The following is a 24708-nucleotide window of genomic DNA, read 5'->3' as shown; positions in this document are numbered from 1 at the left end:
CTACAGTCAAAAGGGGTCCCAAAGGAGCTTAAGGAATATTATTTATTATATTTTTATTAAATGTATGCATTGCTTCCCACTGCAAAAAAAGCACTCTTGAAGCAACTTAATACAGAAATCCATTATTAATATAACAGGGAGGAAATCAATATAAACTGTAATCACCACAATAATACAAATACGAATACCATAAAAATCTAAACACAATGCAATATGAGAAGCATTCATCCACAGATACGCAAAATCTACCCTCACTCACAGCCTAGAATGAACATCACAAAAGCCTACAACACTTGGGCCATAACTACTGTCCAAATGCCTGGCACCAAAAAGATGACAGTGTCGGTGTCAGATGAGCTTCCTCGGGGAGAGAGTTCCATAAATGCGGGCTATCACAGAAAAGGCCTGTTCCCGAACCAACAGCCCTTGAGCTTCTCTCGGAGGGATCACCAGAGAAGAGCCTCAGGGATCAGATAGGTTCATATGGGGAGAGGCAGTTCTTGAAGTATTGGGCTCCTGGGACGTGTAGGGTTTTATAGGTTAAAACCAGCACTTTGCATTTGGCCTGTTAACCAATTGGCAATCAGTGCAAGTGAGCCAGAACTGGGCTTATGCGTTTGCATCGCCTAGTCCCAGTCAACAACCTGGCTGCCAAATTCTGCATGAGCTGCAGTTTCCACGCTGTCCTCAAAGGCAACCCTGTATACAACACATTGCAGTAATCTAACCCAGCGGATATCAGAGTATTATTACAAGTATTTTAAGTAACATTAGGGAGAACACCACCATCCTTATGAAACAGTGGTTTTAAAAAAACCCAGGGACAATTGATAGTAAGGGTTTCCCACAAAAAATCATAGGGGCTGTGTGCGTGTAACAACAACCCAATGGTTTAAAAACACATGGATTATTGAGGACATGCACCCGCCTCTTTCACTTTACTCCACAACCCATGATTAGCTTCTGTGGAGCTGATGTCCGAATCAAGCCTGCTGGGTTGTTTAGGGGCTAAACAACCCAGCAGTTAACCCAACAACCAACTATGGGTTAACTGCTGGGAATTCCATTTCGAGAGACAGCTTTCAGGCCTTTAAGAAAGCACTTCAATCCTTCCTAATTCAGTAGGAATTCAGCTTACTGTCTGGGCAACGCTTGTCTAACCTACTGACCTGCTGCTACAATATTCTGCATCTATGTTTTTAATTGCTTTAAATTGGTTTTAAGTTGATTTTTTTTCTAAACTGCATTGGGGCCCTGCTATGGGTCAAAAGGTAAGTTAGGGCACCATCCTATGCATTTTTAAAACAAAAAACGTCCTACAACTCACAGCATGGCTGGCTGTGGAATGCTGGGAATTGCAGGACTTGTTTCTGTCTAAACATGCATAGGATTATGCCCTAACAAATATAACAGATGAAGCAGAGCCCACAAGGAAACTGACCTCCTCGTCAGAGTCATCCATGAATACTGCATGTTTGATGAATGTTTTCTGTTGCGCTTTCTTGGGAAATATAAGACCATATCTGCGGAGAGAGAAATGATAATTGAATTAATGTTCCATAGCCTTGGAAACATACTTTCAGCTGGAGTTAAGTGCGAAATCTGCAGAAAAACACAACAGAGTTCTAGCTTTGCTAGAAGCTTGGGGAACTAGTAACCCTCTGACCATACATCCCACCTGTGCCTTAAGATCATCTACGGAGGCTCTCCGTATACAATTTAATATTTGTAAAGGTTCTTAGTCTCTGCAGTTTTGATGTCGGTTGGCTGGCTTTAGTTTGAGATCTATTTCAGCTTTTGTTATGGGCGTAACAACTGATAGGCGTTTGGCTTCTGTTTTCTCTTTGTGCTTTTTTAGGATTTTAATGTTGGATCTCACTGATATTATGTTTTAATAGGTTTTACATTTATACATTGCCCAGAAAATTCATTTTATGAGATGACATATAAATAAGTAAAGGGGCCTAGATAGTCTATGTGAGATCATAGAATAGTAGGGTTGGAAGGGGCCTACAAGGCCATCGAGTCCAACCCCCATGCTGGCGTCATTACATCAGTCAGATATACTAAATCATGCCAGAAAACACATTTTTGCATTGTTCTGGTCATTCTCCAGTTTGCATGACAACATGCAATGTCACCCAATTAAAGAAATTAGCTTGGGAGACAAGGCAGATGTTGTATCTTTCTGTTTCTAGAACGCTGGTCAAAACGCTGCTGTTCAGTCATCTGGATTTTTTTAACTTCTGGTGAAAATTTGATACTGCTGCTATTTTTTTGGCTTTTAAAAAGATTATTTTTAGATTGTTTTTATGGATTTTTGTTGATATCATGGTTGCTAGCTGTCTTGAGGGTGCTATAAAAGGTGGAATATAAATGTTTTTAATTAAAAAATAATTGTACTTAAAGCAATTAAGGGAGCAATCCTATGGCCGCTAGTCAGCAGTTACACAGCCATAGGATACGTCGGTTCCCAGAGAACCAACCTTCCCCCACTCCGCTGCCTCACAGGCAGCTCGGAATGGCCCCGTGCTCAGAACAGGAGTGCAGAGTGGCGAAAATGGGGCATTCCTGGGGGTGTTCCGGGGTGGGGAAGGCAGAAACGCCGGTACAACACATCCTATGTGTAGTCCCGCAGCTGCTTCCCCCTCTCCGCCTTCCCACGGCTAGACAGTCAGCTCTGTAGCTGCAAATGCAGGGCGGCTGAAGCGCAGAGGGGATGATTCCCTCCGCACTTCTCCTGCTCTGCACTGGACAGGTGGTTGCCTCCGAGTTCAGAGGCAGCCACCTATCCGGACAGGATTGCGCCCTAAATCTACATAAATTTGCATGTGAATAAAACAATGGTTTTGAAGAAAGAAACATCGGTTCTGTGTTTTTAGATGATGCACACAAGCGTAACAGTGGGCAGGATCTTGAAAGAGGCATTCCTTTCTGCATGTGTGAGAGAGAAGGGAGAATGCCTCTCGCAGTTTGTATAAGCACCTGAATTAAAAAAATAATTGAAGGTGTGTCTTGTTGTCATTTTAAGAATTACTTTTAAAAAGTAGGCTTCACATGTTCCTATAGGGCTGAGCTGTCAGGAAGCCTCACACACACCATTTTGGAGGCTCACTCCTGGGAAGCCAGTGCTTTCTGCCCCCAGCTCCCCAGCATGACCCCCACCTTCCCCCTTGGCCCCTCTCTCAAGGCCTGCTTCACCTCAGCCTTCTCCCAGCCCCTCCCCCACCACAAGCCCCCCCTTTCTCTACCCCCACCCCATTTCGCCTCAGAATCTCCTTTGCCCGTCTCCCCCTCTCCATTTTGTCCCTTTAATGACTATCCCTTTTCTTTTGCTCCCGCCAAATCGCCTCAAGGCAGCCTTCTCCCACCCCACGTTTACCTCACCCTCGCTATAGTTTCTCCTCAGCCCCCCGAAATCACCTCAGGGCCGCCTCCCCCCCTTTTACCTCACCCTCGCTATAGTTTCTCCTCAGCCCCCCGAAATCACCTCAGGGCCGCCTCCCCCCCTTTTACCTCACCCTCGCTATAGTTTCTCCTCAGCCCCCCGAAATCACCTCAGGGCCGTCTCCCCCCCCCCACTTTTACCCCGTCACCTCAGGGCCGCCTCCCCCCCTCCCCCCACGCTCGCCTCAGCCCCGCACGACACCCCCCGTCGGCTCCTTCCCCGCCCCGCCCCCACACTCACTGCTTGCTCGGAGCCGCCATCTTGGCGGCGCGGGCGGGGGAGCAGCCGCAGCAGCAGGCCCGTCGCCGCCCTCGTTTCCCGCCTCTTTCCTCCTCGGCCGTTTCTCGTCAGGCAAAGGCAGGTTCGGCGCGCGGCCGCCTCTCGGGTCCCGCCCTGCCGCCTCCCTTCCTTCAGCTCTTCGTCGTGCCGCGTTTAAAGGCCCCTCGTAGTCTGTCCCCTCAGAGTGGAGAGGAGACAGCGGCAGCCGCAATTCCTGAACCTTGGGAGAAGGAACTCCGTACATGCTCAAGGCTGCTCTGCCGCTTAGGTCGCTTTAAATTTTTAAAAACGTCTTTACTCATAAGCGAAAGAAATTCTGCAAATACTCAAGGAAGGCGCTTTATATGTTCTCAGGGGGCTTTACCTTTGCATCCTTTATTATTATTATTATTATTAATTTTAAACAGCCCCCCTTTTTCTTCATGAGGAAAATCGCTGGTGTTCTTGTTTATTATGGCACAATCCTCAGCATGTGTAGCAGAAAAAGCCCTACAATTCCCAGCATGTCCCAGCCAGCCTGGGTGGGGCAGTCCTAGAACAAAAAGGCTGTAGGACTTTTTTCCCTGTCTAAACGTTGTCATGAGGAAAAGATCTCTGTACATGCCCAAGGTTCCTTTGCCCATCAGGTCCTTTTTATTTATTCTTTAACCATTTGTATTCATGAGCAAAAGAACTTACACAAATGCTCAAGGAAGGCACTTTGCACATTTTCAAGGGGGTTGCCCTTATAGGCCTTTGCCTTTAAATCCTCTATTGTGGGCATAGCTGCGTGACAAAGAACTTGCTTTGCATGCAGAAGGTCCTGGGTTCAATCCCCAGCATCTCCATGTAGGGCTCGGTAAAAAGACCTGCCTGAAACCCTGGTGAACTGCCCGTCACTGTCGACAATACAGAGCTAGATGGACTGATTCAGTATGAGGCAGCCTCTTGGTTTCTGTTTGAATCAGACCTTCGGTCAGAACCATAAGGACTAGAAACTTGGTAGCACACCTACTTAGTATACAGAGCATCCTAGGTCTAGTTCCCAGCAGCTCCATGTAGGGCTGGGAAAGACCCCTGCCTGAAACCCGGGAGAGTCACTACCAGTCATGTAACATGGCTGGGCCTAAAGGTAGTCAATGTGGTGGGTGTAGCGTTGGTTCTCTGACTGCTTGGTGTGCTTTCTTAACGGTACAACCCTATGCATGTTCAGATGGAAAGACGACCTACAACTCTCAGAGGGCACCAGGTTGGGGAAGGCTGATTATGCCATTATTGGAGAGCAGTACTGAGGTCACTTAAGGACACAATCCTATGCATGTTGAGACGGAAAGAAGTCCTGCAGCTCCCAGCATTCCCCAGCCAGCTGGTTGGTGGATGTTGCGAGTCCTAGGACTTCTTTCTGTCTAAAGATGTATAGGATTACACCCTTATTTTTTTAAATCAACTAAAAAGATGATCCCAACTAATTGGTCAGCACATTTAATTAATTGATCAGATAATATGATTAATCAATTAAAGAACTGTTTAATTAGTTTGCAGGCCTAATATATTTTGCTTGCTAAGACTTGTCTTGGACCACACAATGACTGATGGAGCAAACGAGGATCTGAACCCATGACCAAATGGTGCATTTAAGACAGCTTCTGAAGTAGCCTTATCTTTTATATAACCTTTTAAAAAGCTCCAGGTAGGTATATACAAACACCCCACCCCTCTTTATTTCATTAGAAAAAGTTATTTGTTTTCTTGTAGAATTGCTTGCCAGCAAATTCTGAACTGACAAAGACTTCATGGTATCAGTATATTGCAAAGGACGCTGTTCTCACGAATATAATTGCAAACTACTTGAAATGTCTCCCCGCTGCCTCCGCCCTGTTCCAAATATTCACTTGCTGCTGTTGAAGCAGGCATCAGATAATCAAAGGAATCACACATTGTAATAACGCTGTAATCAATTTATCAGGGAACGTTAAAAGCAACCTATAATCTCAAATTACAAAGTATTTGGTAGATATGCCATTGTTTTTTGTCAGCTAAAGCACAGGGAGGGGGGAAAGCTTTAATTTCCCCAAATTTTATTAAAAAAAGATTCTGCTGAAAGATAAATCATTGCAAAGATGGAATCTTGCATCAGAACACTGAAGTGTGTTGTCATCTCACGCTCTAGCCAATAGGAATGCTGTTTGTTGCCTTAAAATCAGAGTGCAGGTGTGCTTCCCCTTGGGAGGAACTAAAACATAAGCTCTCTCTCTCTCTTTTCATCATGGCAACCTTAAAATGACTTCTAAAAAGCCCCTTCAGAAAGAGGAGCTTTGCTAAATACACAGTTCAGTTCTGAAGCTTCTTCTTCTGCCTGCTCTTCTTTTTAATCATTTGTGAATTGTGTAAACACAATAAAGGGACAAATTGTAATTTCCCTCCTCTCTAATCCTCTGCCCTCCTTTACCAGTATTAAATGGAAGTTGGGAGTAATCTACCTGGTCATTTAAGGTCATTGAATTCCACCTATTGCATCACATCTAGGTCTGAACTTTTTTGAAGACTCCACCTAGCTTAACCAAGTAGTGTAATTTTATTGTAAAGTACATACACATATCCAACAAGCAGCAGCAATGAAAACTGTTTTTTTTTTAAACCCTCCTAATGTTCACTTTAAACACTGACAATACATTTAAGCAAAAGATGTGGTCTGTGTTGTCAAAATCTGCGATGACCTAAGTGATCGAGACAGTGTGGGAGTGATAAGGGCTGAAGATGAAGTTGCAATACTTTGGCGATGCTTAAGTTTCTTTGCCAGTTCTATTAAAGACAGACAGGTGTGCACCCAGTTGTAGAGGTACTCTAGTGAAGCTGAGCCAAACTTCCACACAGCTCTTCTGTTTGTACCTGAAACATTTTTTTGTTTTTTAAAAAAGAAGCACAAATTTGCTAATTAGAATCCATATTCCATTTCATCTGTTTCATCTTGCACAATTCAGCAAAGATGGCTGGTGTACCGTCTCCCCATGCAAACTCCCATTGAAATGAATCAACAATGCACACCTAGCTGCACTTCAAAGACTGCACCTTATGACTCTCCTGACGTTCACTTTTTGACTGCATTTCCTTGTGGTCCATGCAGTGCTTTTCTGCTGCGGGGTCCCCCAGTCTTCAGGTTGTGACTTTTCAGGTTAGGAGGCTGCTGAGGGAAGGGGGGGTTCCTAAGAAGTGCCGGTGCGTGCGCAGAAGCATATTTCATCCCATCCATTGCATTTCTCATCAATAACTTTGGAGTAGACGTGGCAGTTTTGTCAATTTTGGGGGCTCTTCCTTAGTTCAGCGAATCAGCTCCTAACTGTGTTACATATTAATGTTTGTACAGAAAAGACACAGACTGCAAAATGAGTTTTTCCTCAATGCAGGTAGAATATGGAAGCTACACTATTCCTAATTTACAGTTGCATAGCAAGTTGTTATGCCCACCAGCAGTTGGCAAAGCCAGTCCGAGACAAAAATTTCAGGTTCCATTTTTTTAAAATTGGGAAACGAAGGGAATGGTGCTATCCAAATTTGGAGTTCAGAGAACAAAGTTACCCTTGTGGACAGAATGACCTGGTTCGCACTTAATGACAACAAGTTCAGTATGGGTTGTTGTTGAATTGTGGGTTGTTGTTGAATCGTGGGTTGTCATTATATGCAAACCCTGCACCATGATTTAACTCTGGGTTGTTAACCACAAACAACCCAGATTTCACACCCTAACAACAAACCATGGGTTCTCTTCCTGAGTTGTTCATGGTTAAGAACCCATAGTTAAACCATAGTGCAGGGTTCACATGTAACAACAATCCATAATTCAGCGACAACGCATACTCAACCCATAGTCTGGTTTGTCACTGCATGTGAACCAGGCCTAGGTGTCACGAACTCTGAAACTTAGGTCTCATGAGTATGGCAGTGTGCAAACAGGCCTGAATATAGAAATATCCTGTATTGTTTTGTACATTGCTTAGAAATGTATATTAATGTAAGTGATTGATAAGCCTCATTAAATAAATAAAATAAATACACGAAAGTGAAGGGTAGGTCAGCCTAGAAATGTTTTAAAGTTTTGAATGAGAAATTTTTAAAACTTTCCTTTTATTATTTATGTATGTATTTAAAACATTTATATCCTGCCCCATATCATTAAGATCTCAGGGCGGCATACATGTTCTGTGCAACCTGTTTGCTTCTATCTTATCCCAACGATTGTATAGGCATGGTTCACCTACGGAATTTGCTGCCACAAGAGGTGGTAACAGCCACTAAAGCTTAGGCAACTTTAAAAGGGGATCAGAAAAATTCATGGAGCACAGGGTTGTCCCTGGCTACTTACTAACCATGATGGCTATATGCATCTTCCAGACTCAGAGGCAGCGTGCCTTTGAATAACAATTGCTGGAGAACAGCAGCAAGAGACCACAGCATGAAGAACTTCATCAGGAAGGCTTTAAACTGAATCCTACGGGGAAGGGAGATGTAATGTTGGGGGTAACAATGGACGTAGGCGCATGCACTGCAACGGAGAGGACAGCTCTGATAGTGCCCAATAATAGTCTTCAGACACATGTAAGAAGAAAGCCAGACTATGAAGCACATGGTCTTCGATGTCTATATACTAATGCCCAGAGTATGGGAAACAAACAGAACGAACTTGAACTCTTAATACAAGAGGGAAATTATGACCTGATAGGTATAACTGAGACTTGGTGGGATGACTCTCATGACTGGAATACAGCAATTGAAGGAGATAACTTGTTCAAAAAGAACAGGAGGAACAGAAAGGGAGGTGGGGTTGCACTGTATGTGAAAAATACATATCTGTGCACAGAAATACAGCAGGAGGAGCTTGGTAGCCCCATCGAGAGCATCTGGGTTGAAATAAATGGAGCAAAGAATAAAAGGAACCTGGTGGCCGGAGTCTACTACTGGCCACCCAATCAAGGAGAAGACAAGGATGAAACTTTTGAAATAGCCAATGTTTTAAGGAAGCATGATATAGTAGTAATGGGGGACTTCAATTTCCCTGATATTTGTTGGGAGACAAATTCTGCAAAACATGGCCCCTCCAGGAAATTCCTGACTTGTGTGGCGGATCACTTCCTCCTACAGAAAGTAGAGGAAGGAACTAGAGGATCGGCTATCCTTGACTTGATCCTAACCAACAGAGATGACTTAGTGGATAAAGTAGCAGTTACAGGAACTCTGGGGGAAAGCGACCATGTTGTACTTGAGTTCTTGGTTCTAAGGGAAGCAAAAGCTGAGTGTAGTCAATCGCGTACCCTGGATTTTAGGAAAGCTGATTTTAATAAACTCAGAACAATGATCAGGAAGGTCCCATGGCAAGCAACGCTAACAAGAAAAGGAGTCCAAGATGGGTGGGAGCTTTTAAAAAAGGAAATTCTCAAGGCACAATCACAAACAATTCCAACAAGAAGAAAAGGTGGAAGACAACAGAAGCAGCCACTGTGGCTTCACAAAAAGCTTAGGGATGACCTGAAAACAAAAAAGGACACATATAGGAAGTGGAAAGAAGGCCAAGTAACAAAGGAAGAGTACAGGCAGGTAGCACAGAATTGCAGGGATGGCGTCAGGAAGGCTAAAGCTGAGAATGAGCTGAGGTTAGCAAGGGATGCTAAAAACAACAAAAAGGCTTTCTTCAGCTACGTGCATAGTAAAAGGCAGAGGAAAGAAATGGTAGTTCAGCTATTAAATAAGGATGGCAAAACGATAACAGATGACAAAGAAAAGGCAGAGGTGCTCAATTCCTACTTTGGCTCAGTCTTCTCCCAAAAGAGGGTCTATGAGCCCCCTGGCAAAGGCAAAGTACAGGCTGAAGGGGCAGGATTGCAGCTTGAGATCGATAGGCATATGATCAAGGAACACCTAATTACTTTGAATGAGTTCAAATCTCCAGGGCCAGATGAACTGCATCCTAGAGTAATAAAGGAACTGGCAGAAGAACTCTCAGAACCGCTGTCTATTCTCTTTGAGAAATCATGGAGGACGGGGGAAGTGCCAGATGACTGGAGGAGGGCTAATGTCCCTATCTTCAAAAAGGGTAAAAAGGAGGAACCTGGGAACTACAGACCAGTCAGTCTGACATCAATCCCTGGGAAAATTCTGGAGCAGATGATAAAGGAATCCATCTGGAAGCACCTTGACAACAATGCCGTGATTACTCGAAGCCAACATGGATTTGTCAAAAACAAGTCCTGCCAGACAAATCTGATCTCATTTTTTGATCAAGTCACCTCCCTTGTAGACCGTGGGAATGCTGTAGACATCATATACCTCGACTTTAGCAAAGCTTTCAACAAAGTGCCCCATGATATCCTGATGAACAAACTAGCTCAAAGTGGGCTAGATGAAACAACGATCTGGTGGATCCACAGTTGGCTACAGAATCGGACTCAGAGAGTGCTTATCAATGGGACCTTCTCAAACTGGGGAGAGATAACGAGTGGGGTACCACAGGGCTCAGTCCTGGGCCCAGTGCTCTTCAACATTGTTATTAATGACTTGGAGGAGGAGGTGCAGGGAATGCTGATCAAATTTACAGATGACACAAAATTGGGCGGGATAGCTAATACTTTGGAAGACAGAAACAATATTCAAAGTGATTTGGATAGACTGGAGCGCTGGGCAGAATACAACAGAATGACATTTAATAGGGATAAATGCCAAGTTCCGCACCTAGGAAAAAGAAACCAAATGCACAGTTACAAGATGGGGGATACGTGGCTCAACCACACTACAAGCGAGAAGGATCTTGGAATTGTTGTCGATCACAAGCTGAATATGAGCCAACAATGTGATGTGGCTGCAAAAAAGGCCAATGCTATTTTGGGCTGCATTAATAGAAGCATACCTTCCAAATCCCAGGAAGTACTAGTTCCCCTCTACTCAGCACTGGTTAGGCCTCATCTGGATACTGTGTCCAGTTCTGGGCACCACACTTTAAGAAGGATGCAGACAAACTGGAGAGGGTTCAGAGGAGGGCAACAAAGATGATCAGGGGACTGGAAACAAAGCCCTATGAAGAGAGACTGAAAGAACTGGGCATGTTTAGCCTTGAGAAGAGAAGACTGAGGGGAGATAGGATAGCACTCTTCAAATACTTGAAAGGTTGTCACAGAGAAGAAGGCCAGGATCTCTTCTTGATCATCCCAGAGTGCAGGACACGGAATAATGGGCTCAAGTGACAGGAAGCCAATTCCGGCTGAACATCAGGAAAAATTTCCTGACTGTAAGAGCAATACGACAATGGAACCAATTACCTGGGGAGGTGGTGGGCTCTCCCACACTGGAGGCCTTCAAGATGAGGCTGGACAGCCATGTGTCAGGGATGCTCTGACTTGGATTGCTGCATTGAGCAGGGGGTTGGACTCGATGGCCTTGTAGGCCCCTTCCAACCCTACTACTCTATGATTCTATGAGACAGCTATCACCCTCATTTCCTGCGTGTGGGCTTTCCATGGCCGTCTGGTGGACCACTGTAGGACGCAGGATGCTCAACTCGATAGGTGTTTGGCCTGACTCAGCAGCACTCATGCTGTTCTCAACAAACACTTCCACAGTTATGACAAATACTTTACAATTACCTCGGAGGCAGTAGTAGAGAACATCTGGTCGAGCCTCCACATAGGCAGCCGTTGGATCAAAGTAGCAGATGTTTTCAATAAGTTCTCCATCAAGTTTCTGTAGCACCAAGAGCACAGAGCATCAGAAGATTATTAAGAAGACAAAGAGTAGTTGGGATATCTGAGCTAGTATGAGAATGAAGTGAAGTTATCGTGGCTGGTCTGGAGAGTTGAAAGATGAAAGGCATGGGGGGAAAGGGCAGTTTATATTACGTTTTGTAGCCATGAGATCACCAGTCCCACTTTCAAATAAGGCGTCGAGTTCATATTAGTTTCACACCCCCCCCAGTATAATTTCCAAAGGAGTTGAAATCTGGTGCAGCGAAAACAACCAAGAGTCTTGTGTCCCCTTAAAAGACTAACAAATTTATCAATTTCATCAGATGCATTTGATGAAAGCTTATGCCATATTAAATTTGTTAGCCATTAAAGTGCCACACGATTCTTTGCTGTTTTTACTCCCAGGTCACATTCCATAAATCATTCAAAACTGGCATTCTTGAAGATCTTAACATGCGTATCTAGCATAAATGTTAAGATCTCTGCAAGAATGCCTGTTTTGAATTATTAGTTGTATGTCAGTTTCATTCCATGAGGCAGAACTGGAACTAAAAGTAAGGTGGCACTTATGAAGGAATGACAGTAGAGGAGATGGTGTCATACAATAGTAAAGTGAGATTCTAGTAATGTGAGATAATAGAAAAGAATGGTAAATATGGGGGGGGGGGTTTCTCGGTAGTTAACCTACCACTTTAGAAGCCCAGCCCCTACAGATTCACTGGAGTTCAAACCTGAGCATCTTTCAGAAGTATTGCAAGACCTTGTTTGAGCATTCCCTTGTGACCGGGACCTTTTCTACATGAAGCTGTTAATTGCTGTTTCATCGCAGAATTGAGATCTGAGCTCTGCACAAAGAGCTTTTCCTTTTCTGCTTTTCTGTTACATAATCTCTAGGTAGTGCTGTACTATAGCGGAATATCGCAATTACACAAGTAGGAAAATATATTTTATTTTGCTTTCAGAAGTAATACCCTATTTCCCCTGGTCTAAAAAAAAAACCCTGGGAAACTGCTCTTAAAAAATGAAAGCAAAACTGGAGGATCACAACATCGTCTAAAGAACCCATGAACAACAGTGGGTAAAGAAACACAAGTGCACAATAAATGCCTTGTATAGAAAAGCTCTGGAATACGACGGAGGCTATTTTAAAACATACAAAATGTGTAATGTCAAACTCTGCATTTGTGAGCTTGGGTTCTTCCTGTGAACCTCTGCAACTAGAACCAGAAAGATGTTAATTCTTCTTCTCCCCCAACTTCCTTTAACTAATTAATCTTACCCAGTGATCCTGGGGCGTAATATCTTTTAAAGAGATTTAAAGCTTTCCCTGCTACTTTCCTGCTTTTGCTGTTGTGGTTTCTCACCTGTATGCAAAAGTTCCAGTCCTCAAGCTCCCTTGTACCAGCCCACTGTGGGTACAAAATCAGCAATACACACTTCAGTATTGTATGCACTAGGGCCGGAGGCAGTTCAAAACATGTAATTTCACCAAAGGACAACCAAGGGTCAAGATTCCAGATGCAGGTCTGCAAGTCCTGGAGCATGAATCGGTAGAAGAGGACTCCCCCACGCCTCCAGTCCCCAACATACTCAGCCTCTGGAACGACAAACCGACATTTTGAAGACCTAAGTCTATAACCACACACACCATGCAAAGCAAAGCAAAGTTTCTGCAGCACAAACTGCCCCTAGAAGCAAAGCAAAAGTGACACATTGTCCTAGAGTAACTTTAACAACTGCTTCAGAAATAAACCACCATTTGCAATTTAATCTTGGAATGAGCAATGGGCAGGAGTGGTTATTGGTCATCTAGATACTTGGAGCTAATTGGAGCACCTAAGGGACCATGATGAACATGTGTGAACTCTGAATCAACTTATTTTATTTGTAATTTATTTGGAACGCTGTTATGCACGAACATCTTTGTGATAGCCACAGTCTTGCAGTTTTAACTCGTTGGCTCAGAAGGTCTGTAGTGCTCTGATAAAACATCCAAAATTAGCAGCACTGTTGCACACTCTGTCTGGCAATCTCAAAAACATCTTGCAAAGCTTAATTCCATGACTTAGCTCCAGAACCTGTGGGTTTTCATCCCAAGAACTGACTATTCTCACTGCGTGGACTCAGTAGTAAAAGATGTAAAGTAAAAATATAGAAGGTTCTGAGCATCTGCAAAGTGTGCTTTCCTTGCCATTAAGGAACCGCAGCTTGTTTCTACACACCTGAGATTAGCAAGCAGGGCTTCCAGGTCTTAGAGGATGACATTTTCTGGTAGCCTCACCATCCCTCTTTTTAGAAATTAACTAAGACAGATCTGTTATTGGTGAACCCATAATCAAGTAGATCTATAACCTGGAAGTTTTCTTTCAAGTTTCTTGATCCCCAGTTTTAACCAGCAGTAACTATGGGCTTTTCTATAATAGGCTTTTAACCTGCACCTTTACCAAAGCTTCTGCTTCTGGATTCTTTGTGGGATTAAGTTTGGCTCCTTTACACGTTTCTTTTTCCCCAGGAGTTTTCTTCTTTTGCCTTTCTATATGTTCCATTACACTAGCACTAGGTAGCATTGTGGTATAGTTGAATTGCATGATTACACGAGGGTTCTATAATGCCATTCAGAAAAAATACCATACTTTCCTCGTTAGGGAAAAAAACCATGATAATGGCTGCAAAGTGCGGGAGAGGCATTTGAGGATGATGATATGTAAAAGATCCACAAACTACTATGAGCAAGCAATCACGACCACACAATAAAACCCTCTTGTAGAAAGGCTCTAAGATTGTCTGTCTTTCCCCATTCCCTATTTTAATATGCTTAGGAGACCAGAACAAATATCCTGAATCTCTTTTACCACCAGCACTAGTAGAATTACTCTGCTTCCTAAAGTGCACAATACCCAAGACGTAGAATGGGTCTAGATCTCCAGAATCCTCTTTTAGTATCTCAAAACTGGCCGCCTGTGCCATCTTCAGCATTTTCTGCAGGTCCTTATGCTCATAAGACGGCAGGTTTTGGCAGTGTCCAAGGTTGAGGTCAAACACTGCGATGGCCTGGCCCATTGGATCCCTCAGTGGAACAGCAATGTGATGCTCTTCAGACATGTACGTGGTCACCACCATGGCACAGTCTATGCACTTGAACAGGTAATCTCTAAAACAAAATAGGACATCTGTTACACTCTATATCTCCTGACTTTTGCCTGCTCCTGTATTGTATGCTATATGGTGCACCAGCCAGCTTCCTGTCGAAGAGACTGCTGTTTGAGAAACACAAATTTGAAGCCAATTTGGGTGTGCAAAACTTGTCATGTGCAAAAGTTTGGAGCCTGGTTTTGCTGTCTAGCCCTCTACATTGCAATTTGGCAAGCTTCATTCCCTCTGCATAGACTGGAGCGCTGGGCAGAAAACAACAGAATGACATTTAATAGGGATAAATGCCAAGTTCCGCACCTAGGAAAAAGGAACCAAAGACACAGTTACAAGATGGGGGATACGTGGCTCAACAACACTACAAGCGAGAAGGATCTTGGAATTGTTGTCGATCACAAGCTGAATATGAACCAACAATGTGATGTGGTTGCAAAAAAGGCCAATGCTATTTTGGGCTGCATTAATAGAAGCATACCTTCCAAATCCCAGGAAGTACTAGTTCCCCTCTACTCAGCACTGGTTAGGCCTCATCTGGAGTACTGTGTCCAGTTCTGGGCACCACACTTTAAGAAGGATGCAGACAAACTGGAGAGGGTTCAGAGGAGGGCAACGAAGATGATCAGGGGACTGGAAACAAAGCCCTATGAAGAGAGACTGAAAGAACTGGGCATGTTTAGCCTTGAGAAGAGAAGACTGAGGGGAGATAGGATAGCACTCTTCAAGTACTTGAAAGGTTGTCACAGAGAGGAAGGCCAGGATCTCTTCTTGATCATCCCAGAGTGCAGGACATGGAATAATGGACTCAAGTGACAGGAAGCCAGATTCCGGCTGAACATCAGGAGAAACTTCCTGGCTAACAGCAATACGACAATGGAACTCATTTCCTAGGGAGGTGGTGGGCCCTCCCACACTGGAGGCATTCAAGACGAGGCTGGACAGCCATCTTTCGGGGATGCTCTGACTTGGACTCCTGCATTGGGTAGGGGGTTGGACTCGATGGTCTTGTAGGCCCCTTCCAACCCTACTATTCTATGATTCTATGATAGCAGATGAGTTGTTTTGGGGACATCAGCCTTGCTCCCCATCACAGCATGTTAATCAGGGGGTGCTTGACCAGAATGTTAATCAGGGGGTGCTTGACCAGAGCTAGACTGCAGGACAAGAACACTTTTCTCCACAGAACTGGATAAAAAGCAGAGGGCTTGAAAGGAATGCAGGCAACTTCTTAGCAAAGTTCAGCCTCTGGAAAGCTGTACTGAATAGATAAGCCCATGGAGGTTTGGGATGAGAAAGGAATGAAGAAGGTATAATCAAGACTGAAGTAGAAACATGGAATATTTTGGAAGACAAGCATGCCTGTTTCCCGCCTCAGTCTGTTTCCCGCCTCCCAGCAAAGCAAAGCAGAGCAGAGCAGAGCAAGCTGCTCCAGCTGGTCCAGGGACTACAGAAGCAAGCAAGCTCCCAGAGAGCGAGCAACCAGAGCGGACAGGGGGAGCAAACAGGAGTTGGCCAGGGGAGTTCGGCAGGGGAGGTCAAGGGGGAGGCCCCTAACATTTTTTTCATTTTTTATTTTATTTTATTTTATTTTAACTAACTTTTTTCAATTTATTTGTCTTGTAACACACACTTTCACACAAATGGGACTCTGCTTTTAACCTCTACTGAGTAGAGGAACAGGCACAGGCTAGTCTAGAACCATCACAAAGCTAGACTCAAAAAGGGAAAAGAGGCTATGGAAGGACAAGACTCTCCAGTGGTGGTGACCTGCAAGGTGTGTGCAATGTTCATTTTCTTGCCTGAAAACAACATGGCCTACACCTGCAACAAGTGCAAGGTTGATCACGCTGCTGGAAGAAAAAGGAAGTGGACTGGAGTGGCGACTGTCGACCCTCCGGGGAATAAGAGAACACGAACAGTTCTTGGACAGAATGGGGGAACTACAGCAGCAAAGGGAAGACCAGAAGCTTGAAGAGCAACAGCAAGATGAGGCAGTGGGAAATGCTGAGGATACTGAAGAAAAATGGAGTAGAGGATACTCCTTGGAAAAGGGTGACAGGAGAAGAAGAACTAGATGCCACTCTGCACCAGTGGAAGCAGTGGAGCTGTGGAACCGATTCCAGGTACTTGCGGATGAGACTGGAGGTCAGCCTGCAGAGGAAGAATCACAGGGGAACCTACATGAGAGTGAGCAAGAGGCTGAAGGTCAGTCAAACAGAGGTGATGAAACCCAGGCCTCCAACAACAAGAAGAGAAGAGTGGTAGTAGCGGGAGACTCCTTGCTGCGTGGGATCGAGACCTAAGTATGTCGTGAAGACCCGTGGACTCGCCAGGTATGTTGTCTCCCGGGAGAACGAATTAGAGACGTGACTGAAAGGTTGCCTGCACTCATAAAGCCCACTGACAGGTATCCCTTTCTTCTCATCCATGTGGGAACAAATGATATCGCCAAGCGGAGCTACGAAGAAATCACGTCAGATTTTGAAGCTCTGGGAAGGAAACTCAAGAACTTTGGGGCCCAGATAGTTTTCTCATCCATCCTTCCAGTAGTTAGAAGAGGGATAGAAAGGGAACAAAAAATACTCCGGGTGAATGACTGGCTACGAAGGTGGTGCCAACGAGAGAGATTTGGATTCTGGGACCACGGGCTATACTTCCTGGAAGATGGGCTGTTGGCAAGGGATGGGTTGCACCTCACAAAGGATGGGAAGAATGTGTTTGGCCACAGCATGAAGAACTTCATCAGGAGGGCTTTAAACTGAATCCTACGGGGAAGGGAGATGTGGTGTTGGGGGTAACAGTGGACGTAGGCGCATGCACTGCAACGGAGAGAACAGCTCTGATAGCGCCCAATAATAGTCTTCAGACACATGTAGGAAGAAAGCCAGACTATGAAGCACGTGGTCTTTGATGTCTAAATACTAATGCCCAGCGTATGGGAAACAAACAGAACGAACTTGAACTCTAAATACAGGAGGGAAATTATTACTTGATAGGTATAACTGAGGCTTGGTGGGATGACTCTCATGACTGGAATACAGCAATTGAAGGAGATAACTTGTTCAAAAAGAACAGGAGGAACAGAAAGGGAGGTGGGGTTGCACTGTATGTGAAAAATACATATCTCTGCACAGAAATACAGGAGGATGAGCTTGGTAGCCCCATCAAGAGCATCTGGGTTGAAATAAATGGAGCAAAGAATAAAAGGAACCTGGTGGTCGGAGTCTACTACCGGCCACCGAACCAAGGAGAAGACAAGGATGAAACTTTTGAAAAGCAAATAGCCAATGTTTCAAGGAAGCATGATGTAGTAGTAATGGGGGACTTCAATTTCCCTGATATTTGTTGGGAGACAAATTCTGCAAAACATGGCCCCTCCAGGAAATTCCTGACTTGTGTGGTGGATCACTTCCTCCTACAGAAAGTAGAGGAAGGAACTAGAGGATCGGCTATCCTTGACTTGATCCTAACCAACAGAGATGACTTAGTGGATAAACTTCCTCCTACATAAAGATAACTTTCTGTAGGCGGATCACTTCCTCCTACAGAAAGTAGAGGAAGGAACTAGAGGATCGGCTATCCTTGACTTGATCCTAACCAACAGAGATGACTTAGTGGATAAAGTAGCAGTTACAGGAACTCTGGGGGAAAGCGACCATGTTACACTTCAGTTCTTGGTTCTAAGGGAAGCAAAAGCCGAGTGTAGTCAAACGCGTACCCTGGATTTTAGGAAAGCTGATTTTAATAAACTCAGAACAATGATCAGGAAGGTCCCATGGCAAGCGACGCTAACGAGAAAAGGAGTCCAAGATGGGTGGGAGCTTTTATGATCAGGAAGGTCCCATGGCAAGCGACGCTAACGAGAAAAGGAGTCCAAGATGGGTGGGAGCTTTTAAAAAAGGAAATTCTCAAGGCACCATCACAAACAATTCCAACAAGAAGAAAAGGTGGAAGACAACAGAAGAAGCCACTGTGGCTTCACAAAAAGCTTAAGGATGACCTGAAAACAAAAAAGGACACATATAGGAAGTGGAAAGAAGGCCAAGTAACAAAGGAAGAGTACAGGCAGGTAGCACAGAATTGCAGGGATGGCATCAGGAAGGCTAAAGCTGAGAACGAGCTGAGGTTAGCGAGGCATGCTAAAAACAACAAAAAGGCTTTCTTCAGCTACGTGCATAGTAAAAGGCAGAGGAAATAAATGCTTGTTCAGCTATTAAAGAAGGATGGCAAAACGATAACAGATGACAAAGAAAAGGCAGAGGTGCTCAATTCCTACTTTGGCTCAGTCTTCTCCCAAAAGAGGGTCTATGACGCCCCTGGCAAAGGCAAAGTGCCGGCTGAAGGGGCAGGATTGCAGCTTGAGATCGATAGGCATATGGTCAAGGAACACCTCATTACTTGGAATGAGTTCAAATCTCCAGGGCCAGATGAACTGCATCCTAGAGTCATAAAGGAACTGGCAGAAGAACTCTCAGAACCGCTGTCTATTCTCTTTGAGAAATCATGGAGGACGGGGGAAGTGCCAGATGACTGGAGGAGGGCGAATGTTGTCCCTGTCTTCAAAAAGGGTAAAAAGGAGGAACCAGGGAACTACAGACCAGTCAGTCTGACATCAATCCCTGGGAAAATTCTGGAGGAGATGATAAAGGAATCCATCTGGAAGCACCTTGACAACAATGCCGTGATTACTCGAAGCCAACATGGATTTGTCAAAAACAAGTCCTGCCAGACAAATCTGATCTCATTTTTTGATCAAGTCACCTCCCTTGTAGACCGTGGGAATGCTGTAGACATCATATACCTCGACTTCAGCAAAGCTTTCGACAAAGTGCCCCATGATATCCTGATGAGCAAACTAGCTCAAAGTGGGCTAGATGAAACAACGATCCGGTGGATCCACAGTTGGCTACAGAATCGGACTCAAAGAGTGCTTATCAATGGGACCTTCTCAAACTGGGGAGAGGGAACGAGTGGGGTACCGCAGGGCTCAGTCCTGGGTCCAGTGCTCTTCAACATTGTTATTAATGACTTGGAGAAGGAGGTGCAGGGAATGCTGATCAAATTTGCAGATGACACAAAATTGGGCGGGATAGCTAATACTTTGGAAGACAGAAACAATATTCAAAGTGATCTGGATAGACTGGAGCGCTGGGCAGAATACAACAGAATGACATTTAATAGGGATAAATGCCAAGTTCCGCACCTAGGAAAAAGGAACCAAAGACACAGTTACAAGATGGGGGATACGTGGCTCAACAACACTACAAGCAAGAAAGATCTTGGAATTGTTGTCGATCACAAGCTGAATATGAACCAACAATGTGATGTGGCTGCAAAAAAGGCCAATGCTATTTTGGGCTGCATTAATAGAAGCATACCTTCCAAATCCCAGGAAGTACTAGTTCCCCTCTACTCAGCACTGGTTAGGCCTCATCTGGAGTACTGTGTCCAGTTCTGGGCACCACACTTTAAGAAGGATGCAGACAAACTGGAGAGGGTTCAGAGGAGGGCAACAAAGATGATCAGGGGACTGGAAACAAAGCCCTATGAAGAGAGACTGAAAGAACTGGGCATGTTTAGCCTTGAGAAGAGAAGACTGAGGGGAGATATGATAGCACTCTTCAAGTACTTGAAAGGTTGTCACAGAGAGGAAGGCCAGGATCTCTTCTCGATCATCCCAGAGTACAGGACACGGAATAATGGGCTCAAGTTACAGGAAGCCAGATTCCAGCTGAACTTCAGGAAAAACGTCCTGACTGTAAGAGCAATACGACAATGGAACCAATTACCTAGGGAGGTGGTGGGCTCTCCCACACTGGAGGCCTTTAAGACGAGGCTGGACAGCCATCTGTCAGGGATGCTCTGACTTGGATTGCTGCATTGAGCAGGGGGTTGGACTCGATGGCCTTGTAGGCCCCTTCCAACCCTACTATTCTATGATTCTATGATTCATGCTGTCACCAGAAAGCCAGTCAACTGTACTTGGCTTCCAGCCCACCACTTGCTTACTCCAAAGGAGACTAGGAGTAGTTGCACTGAGGTCAATGTGACATCACAGCAACTATTGCTGAGTAATACACTCTTAAGTGCAAGGTATGGAAGTAAGTGATGAAGTGATTTTGGCACAGTAGCTGTGAGACAGTGAGGTAGCTCTAAGCACTCAAACGCAACTTCTCTCTAGCCAGTTATGAAAGGGGTCTGAACCCTATGGCAAGTTTCATCTGACATCACCAGCCCTGATAGCGCCATGCATGCAGTGGCACCTAAGTTGTAGTCAATGAATTTACAACCAGACCACAATCCAGATTCTCCTCACGTTAACACCTGTAAAGTTGGCCCCATAAATGCCACTCTCAAGCTCACCTGAAGATGTTGTCTTTCCTGCTGAGCACAGGAGCTGGAGGGCGGTGGATCTCTGCCTGCCCTTTCAAATCTGATGTCATTACTTTACGTAAGGTATAGTCGTACATCTTGAAAAGAGAAAGGGGGAGAGCTTGCAGTAGGACACTTTGCAGGAAGGAAAACCACTCAGCAATAGATATGTAACCGTTCTGGAAGGGAAAGCGGCGGCTGACTTTTTTTAGGGAATGGGACAAGTTTGGCAGGCAATTCATACTCTGACCTGGAAGAAGGTAGCTTCCTATGTGTCCATCCAGTCCAGTGTTGTCTCCTCTGACTCGCAGTGTCTCTCCAGGGCCTCAGGAAGAGAGATGTATTTTCCATCACCTGCTACCTGCTCCTCTTAATCGGAGATGCCAGGGTTTGAGCTTCAGGCTCTCCACATCCATACAAAGCTTGTGTTCCGCTACTGAGCGTGGTGCCATTGGTTGCTCAGGTAAGATTCCCCCCACCCCCAAACTCTAGTTAGCTACCAATTTTCACAAAGAGCTTGTATGGATTAGGGTGTCTGTACATTAAAGAAAAAACCCACACTACTACCATTGTGGAGCCTTTCCGCATTTACCGCGGGCTCCCAGGTTGCGACCACATGACTGCTGAGAGGGGAAGGGCTTAGTTTTCAATGTTCCATAGATCTGAATGAAACAGTGCCATTTAGTGGCTGTTTAATAGCACAACAACAAATGTACACAGTAGGAAAAGTCTGGGATATTTAAATGCCTCATTGTCTCTGGATCTTTTTAACATGGAATAACTGGGAAATACCACTGGATGTGCCCTGGAGGTTGATGACATCATGAAAAGGACCCACAAACTTCCCACCATGACCCACCATGACTGCACGATAAAAGCCTTGTGTGATGGCGCACTATGTTTCTTTTCTATTTCTGTGGGTCTTTTCCCCCCAGTTTTTGTCTGGAACTAGAAACATTAACCGGCCAGGCATTCACTACTGTGGCTCCTGCTGGGTTGTGGGGGTCTTGGCAAGTGCCCAACAATGCTGACCCCTGGTGCCAGGCCTGAGTGGATGAGGGAATTTCTGCAGACATAGCAGCTCATCGTATCACAGTTAGAGGGGATTGAAAAGGTGTGGAGACTGCAGAACTGAGTAATGTCAAAAGCGTAGATCATCTTGGCATCACAGGAAGCCTCTCTTGAAGTAGGAACTTTCCTTTAACCAGAGCAGGCAGTGAAGAAGCCTTAAGAAGTGCAACAGCTCTACCTGCTGGCAGTTTGAGGAACAACCACAGAGTGCAATTGTGCTGCCTCGGCCTTTTCAACGAGGCCCTCGGTCAGGCTCCAGTATTAACTGGATACAGATTTGACTCGTTCCATGAGCTTCTCACCCATGGGGTATCACCAAGCCTCTGGGTGAAGTTTCATTGAATACAAGGAACTCCAGATGAACACATTTGAGTCTTCCCTTTCTTTTCACTTGTTATCTATAAAGCACTTTCAGTCTACATCTTGTTTAGACTTAGAAACAATCCTGTTCCATACGTCATTCATATGTTCATTTTATAGTTGTAGGGCAGGGGTGGGCAACTTGTGTTTTTTATTTTTGTTTTTTGTTTTTTATGTTGTACTTTATGATTTCAATTTTTGTGAACTGCCCAGACAGCTTTAGCTATTGGCCAGTATAGAAATGAAATAAGTAAATAAACTACAGCTCTCATCAGCCCATATCTACGGGGAGGGAGATATAGATATAGATAATATATATGAGAATGATGTGGGAAAGAGGGGTTTAGATTATAGTTTGTTAAATAAAACATTAGAAAAATATCAATAGCAAAGGGATATCAAATAACAAAGCAGTATTTATATGAAGCTTTGTCTAAATGCTCTATGTACTTGATCTCTGTAATTTTTATGGCAGCCAGTATATTACCCTGTTCTCGCCTGGCTCCATGAAGTACGCAGTGATGGTCTGAAGATTTGATGTCCGTGTGGAGAGCCATCCCACAGCAGTGACGATCACCTGCATGATACTTTCCTGGGTGCGGATGTGGTGGTAGGCTATGCTGAATGAGTTTGCTATCCCCTGGGGAGGAAGAAACCTTGCCATTAATTTGGAAATAAAGCAGGGAAGTTATTATAACCATGCTAATAATAAACATATCAAAAGGACATTTTAAGCAGAGGACTTCTATAAGGAATGATAGTGGGAAGCTGCACCTCCTGCCCCCCTGGAAGAATACAAAGCCAAGGTGGGGGGACCAGCCTGGCCCATCCATGGGCCAGGGGAGAAGTTGCAGGGAGCTCACTTCCCCTTCCTGCCAGAAAAAAACACTTGGCTCCAACTGACAGTTGCCCTGGGACTGCAGAAGGAAGGGGGAATAACAGTCTGGCCCCAACCCAGTGGTTACAGGAACAAGAGCCATCAACTGCTATTCAAGCAAGAACACTAGCAGGGGAAGATCAGCATGGCCCAAAGTGCTTTAGATGCCCACTTACAGCTCACCACCTTGTTCTGGCCTTAAAAAACTGATCTCCTTCCTCTTCCTTTCCTTCCAGTCCCCTTCCCTTGTGTGCTTTGTCATTTTAGTTTGTGAATCTGAGGGCAGGGTCTCTCTCTTTTTTTAACTGGTGTGAGCTGCTTTGGGAGACATTAATTGTCTGAAAAGTGGGGTGAAATGCAGCAAATAAACAAATGCACTAGCCCACTAGTGCATGAATAAATACATTAGGCCAGTAGGGAATGGCCAGTGTGGCCTTGTTCATACAATCAGGTCGAGTTGTTGGTCCTCACCCAAAGTTGATGGCTGCCCCTTTAAATACCTTGCAGATTCCCTGCTGTGCCCACCTGGTAGAAACGGATTTCGTGGGGTACAAAGATGGTTTGCTCGTTCTTGTCCCGGAGCGTGTCCAGCCCAAGGACACCGAAGACTCTTCTTCGGATATCCTCGAGGGGCAGTACCAAGAAAGAGCCCTTCCGCTCTTCTTTGGGCCGATTGTGGTTCCAGAAGTGGATATTTCCGTGCAGCTGAACTCTGGGAACATGGATCGGCTTGTCTTCTAATGCTGCTGCAAAGCTAACAGGCAAGAATGTAACAGGAAAGAGGAGGTTGTGACAAGTCAGGTGCCTGGATAGCAAATGGCAGAGCGAATGTCAGGGTCAGGAATGCTCCCCACACCATAACTCTCATCACCAGAAGGCACAATCTGCTGAGCAAAATGTGCTTGGAGGTGGCATAAGAAACCCTTCACTGAGGGTGCTAAATGCATGGCTCAGAGCCTGACCATGTAACCGAGAGTGAATTTACATCTTCATTTTGCTGCTGTGGATCTTTGTTTGTCTCATACGTGTTCAGCACAAAGGCTTTAATCTCATGGGGTGAAGATGAATCTCATCGCTGACTGAAGCTGCCCTCTTTCTGGGTAGGTCACACAGTATGATTGATCTTTTCTCCCTTGACCCAAGGGATGGTTCTTTGTCACCCCTAGGGATCCACACACAGAATTAAACAAATTTGCCCCCCTGCTTTCATTTATGACCCCTTGCTCTCCCAACGTCTCTTTTGGTCAGGGAGGTATAATATTGTGTTCTGACACTGGAGGGCAGAATAAGCCACTTGCCTCTTGCCCTCAGAGGGCTAATGCTGTATGTTATGCAATACTCTATTCTGTCAGGGGGGGGCTGGTATTTACCTCTTGTGCCCATAAAGGCTGAAACGGCATTCTGTAATGTTTAGTTCTGCTTCTTAAAAAAAAAGCCACACTGTCTCA

General features: G+C 44.8%; 2 protein-coding genes and 1 long non-coding RNA gene across 12 annotated transcripts in view; 1 reads left to right on the top strand and 2 right to left on the bottom strand.

Moving 5' to 3' along the window:
* Window positions 1-3719, bottom strand: part of NSRP1 (nuclear speckle splicing regulatory protein 1) — a 29692-nt gene extending 25973 nt beyond the window's left edge. For 4 of the 10 annotated variants that reach the window (XM_084823161.1, XM_084823156.1, XM_084823163.1 and 1 more), the window contains exons 1-2: window positions 3632-3719; window positions 1442-1523 (exon numbers count right to left, since the gene is read on the bottom strand). Coding sequence is in view for 6 of the 10 variants with exons in the window: in XM_084823156.1 (XP_084679282.1) it covers window positions 1442-1462 (21 nt within the window). In the remaining 4 variants the exon portion in view is untranslated. Of the gene's footprint in view, window positions 1-1441; window positions 1524-3521 lie in introns of all 10 variants that reach the window. The other 6 variants (XM_084823157.1, XM_084823164.1, XM_084823158.1 and 3 more) reach the window with 2 other exon arrangements.
* On the top strand, window positions 3697-24659 carry LOC146334828 (uncharacterized). The gene is made up of 4 exons (XR_014786176.1): window positions 3697-5396; window positions 21275-21415; window positions 22859-22993; window positions 23768-24659. It is a non-coding gene; the product is annotated as an uncharacterized LOC146334828 (long non-coding RNA).
* Window positions 4835-24708, bottom strand: part of EFCAB5 (EF-hand calcium binding domain 5) — a 51532-nt gene continuing 31658 nt past the window's right edge. Inside the window, exons 14-20 of the mRNA XM_084823168.1 lie at window positions 23786-24014; window positions 22871-23023; window positions 20944-21050; window positions 14331-14584; window positions 12798-13030; window positions 11335-11431; window positions 4835-6595 (exon numbers count right to left, since the gene is read on the bottom strand). Of these exons, the coding sequence (XP_084679294.1) occupies window positions 6381-6595; window positions 11335-11431; window positions 12798-13030; window positions 14331-14584; window positions 20944-21050; window positions 22871-23023; window positions 23786-24014 (1288 nt within the window). The 3' untranslated portion in view covers window positions 4835-6380. The remainder of the gene's footprint in view (window positions 6596-11334; window positions 11432-12797; window positions 13031-14330; window positions 14585-20943; window positions 21051-22870; window positions 23024-23785; window positions 24015-24708) is intronic.

Source organism: Heloderma suspectum, chromosome 16 (genome assembly GCF_057233095.1).
Source record: "Heloderma suspectum isolate Gila_16-S chromosome 16, 16-S_ref, whole genome shotgun sequence".
NCBI classification, from domain to species: domain Eukaryota; kingdom Metazoa; phylum Chordata; class Lepidosauria; order Squamata; family Helodermatidae; genus Heloderma; species Heloderma suspectum.
This window is presented reverse-complemented; position numbering and strand designations above follow the sequence as displayed.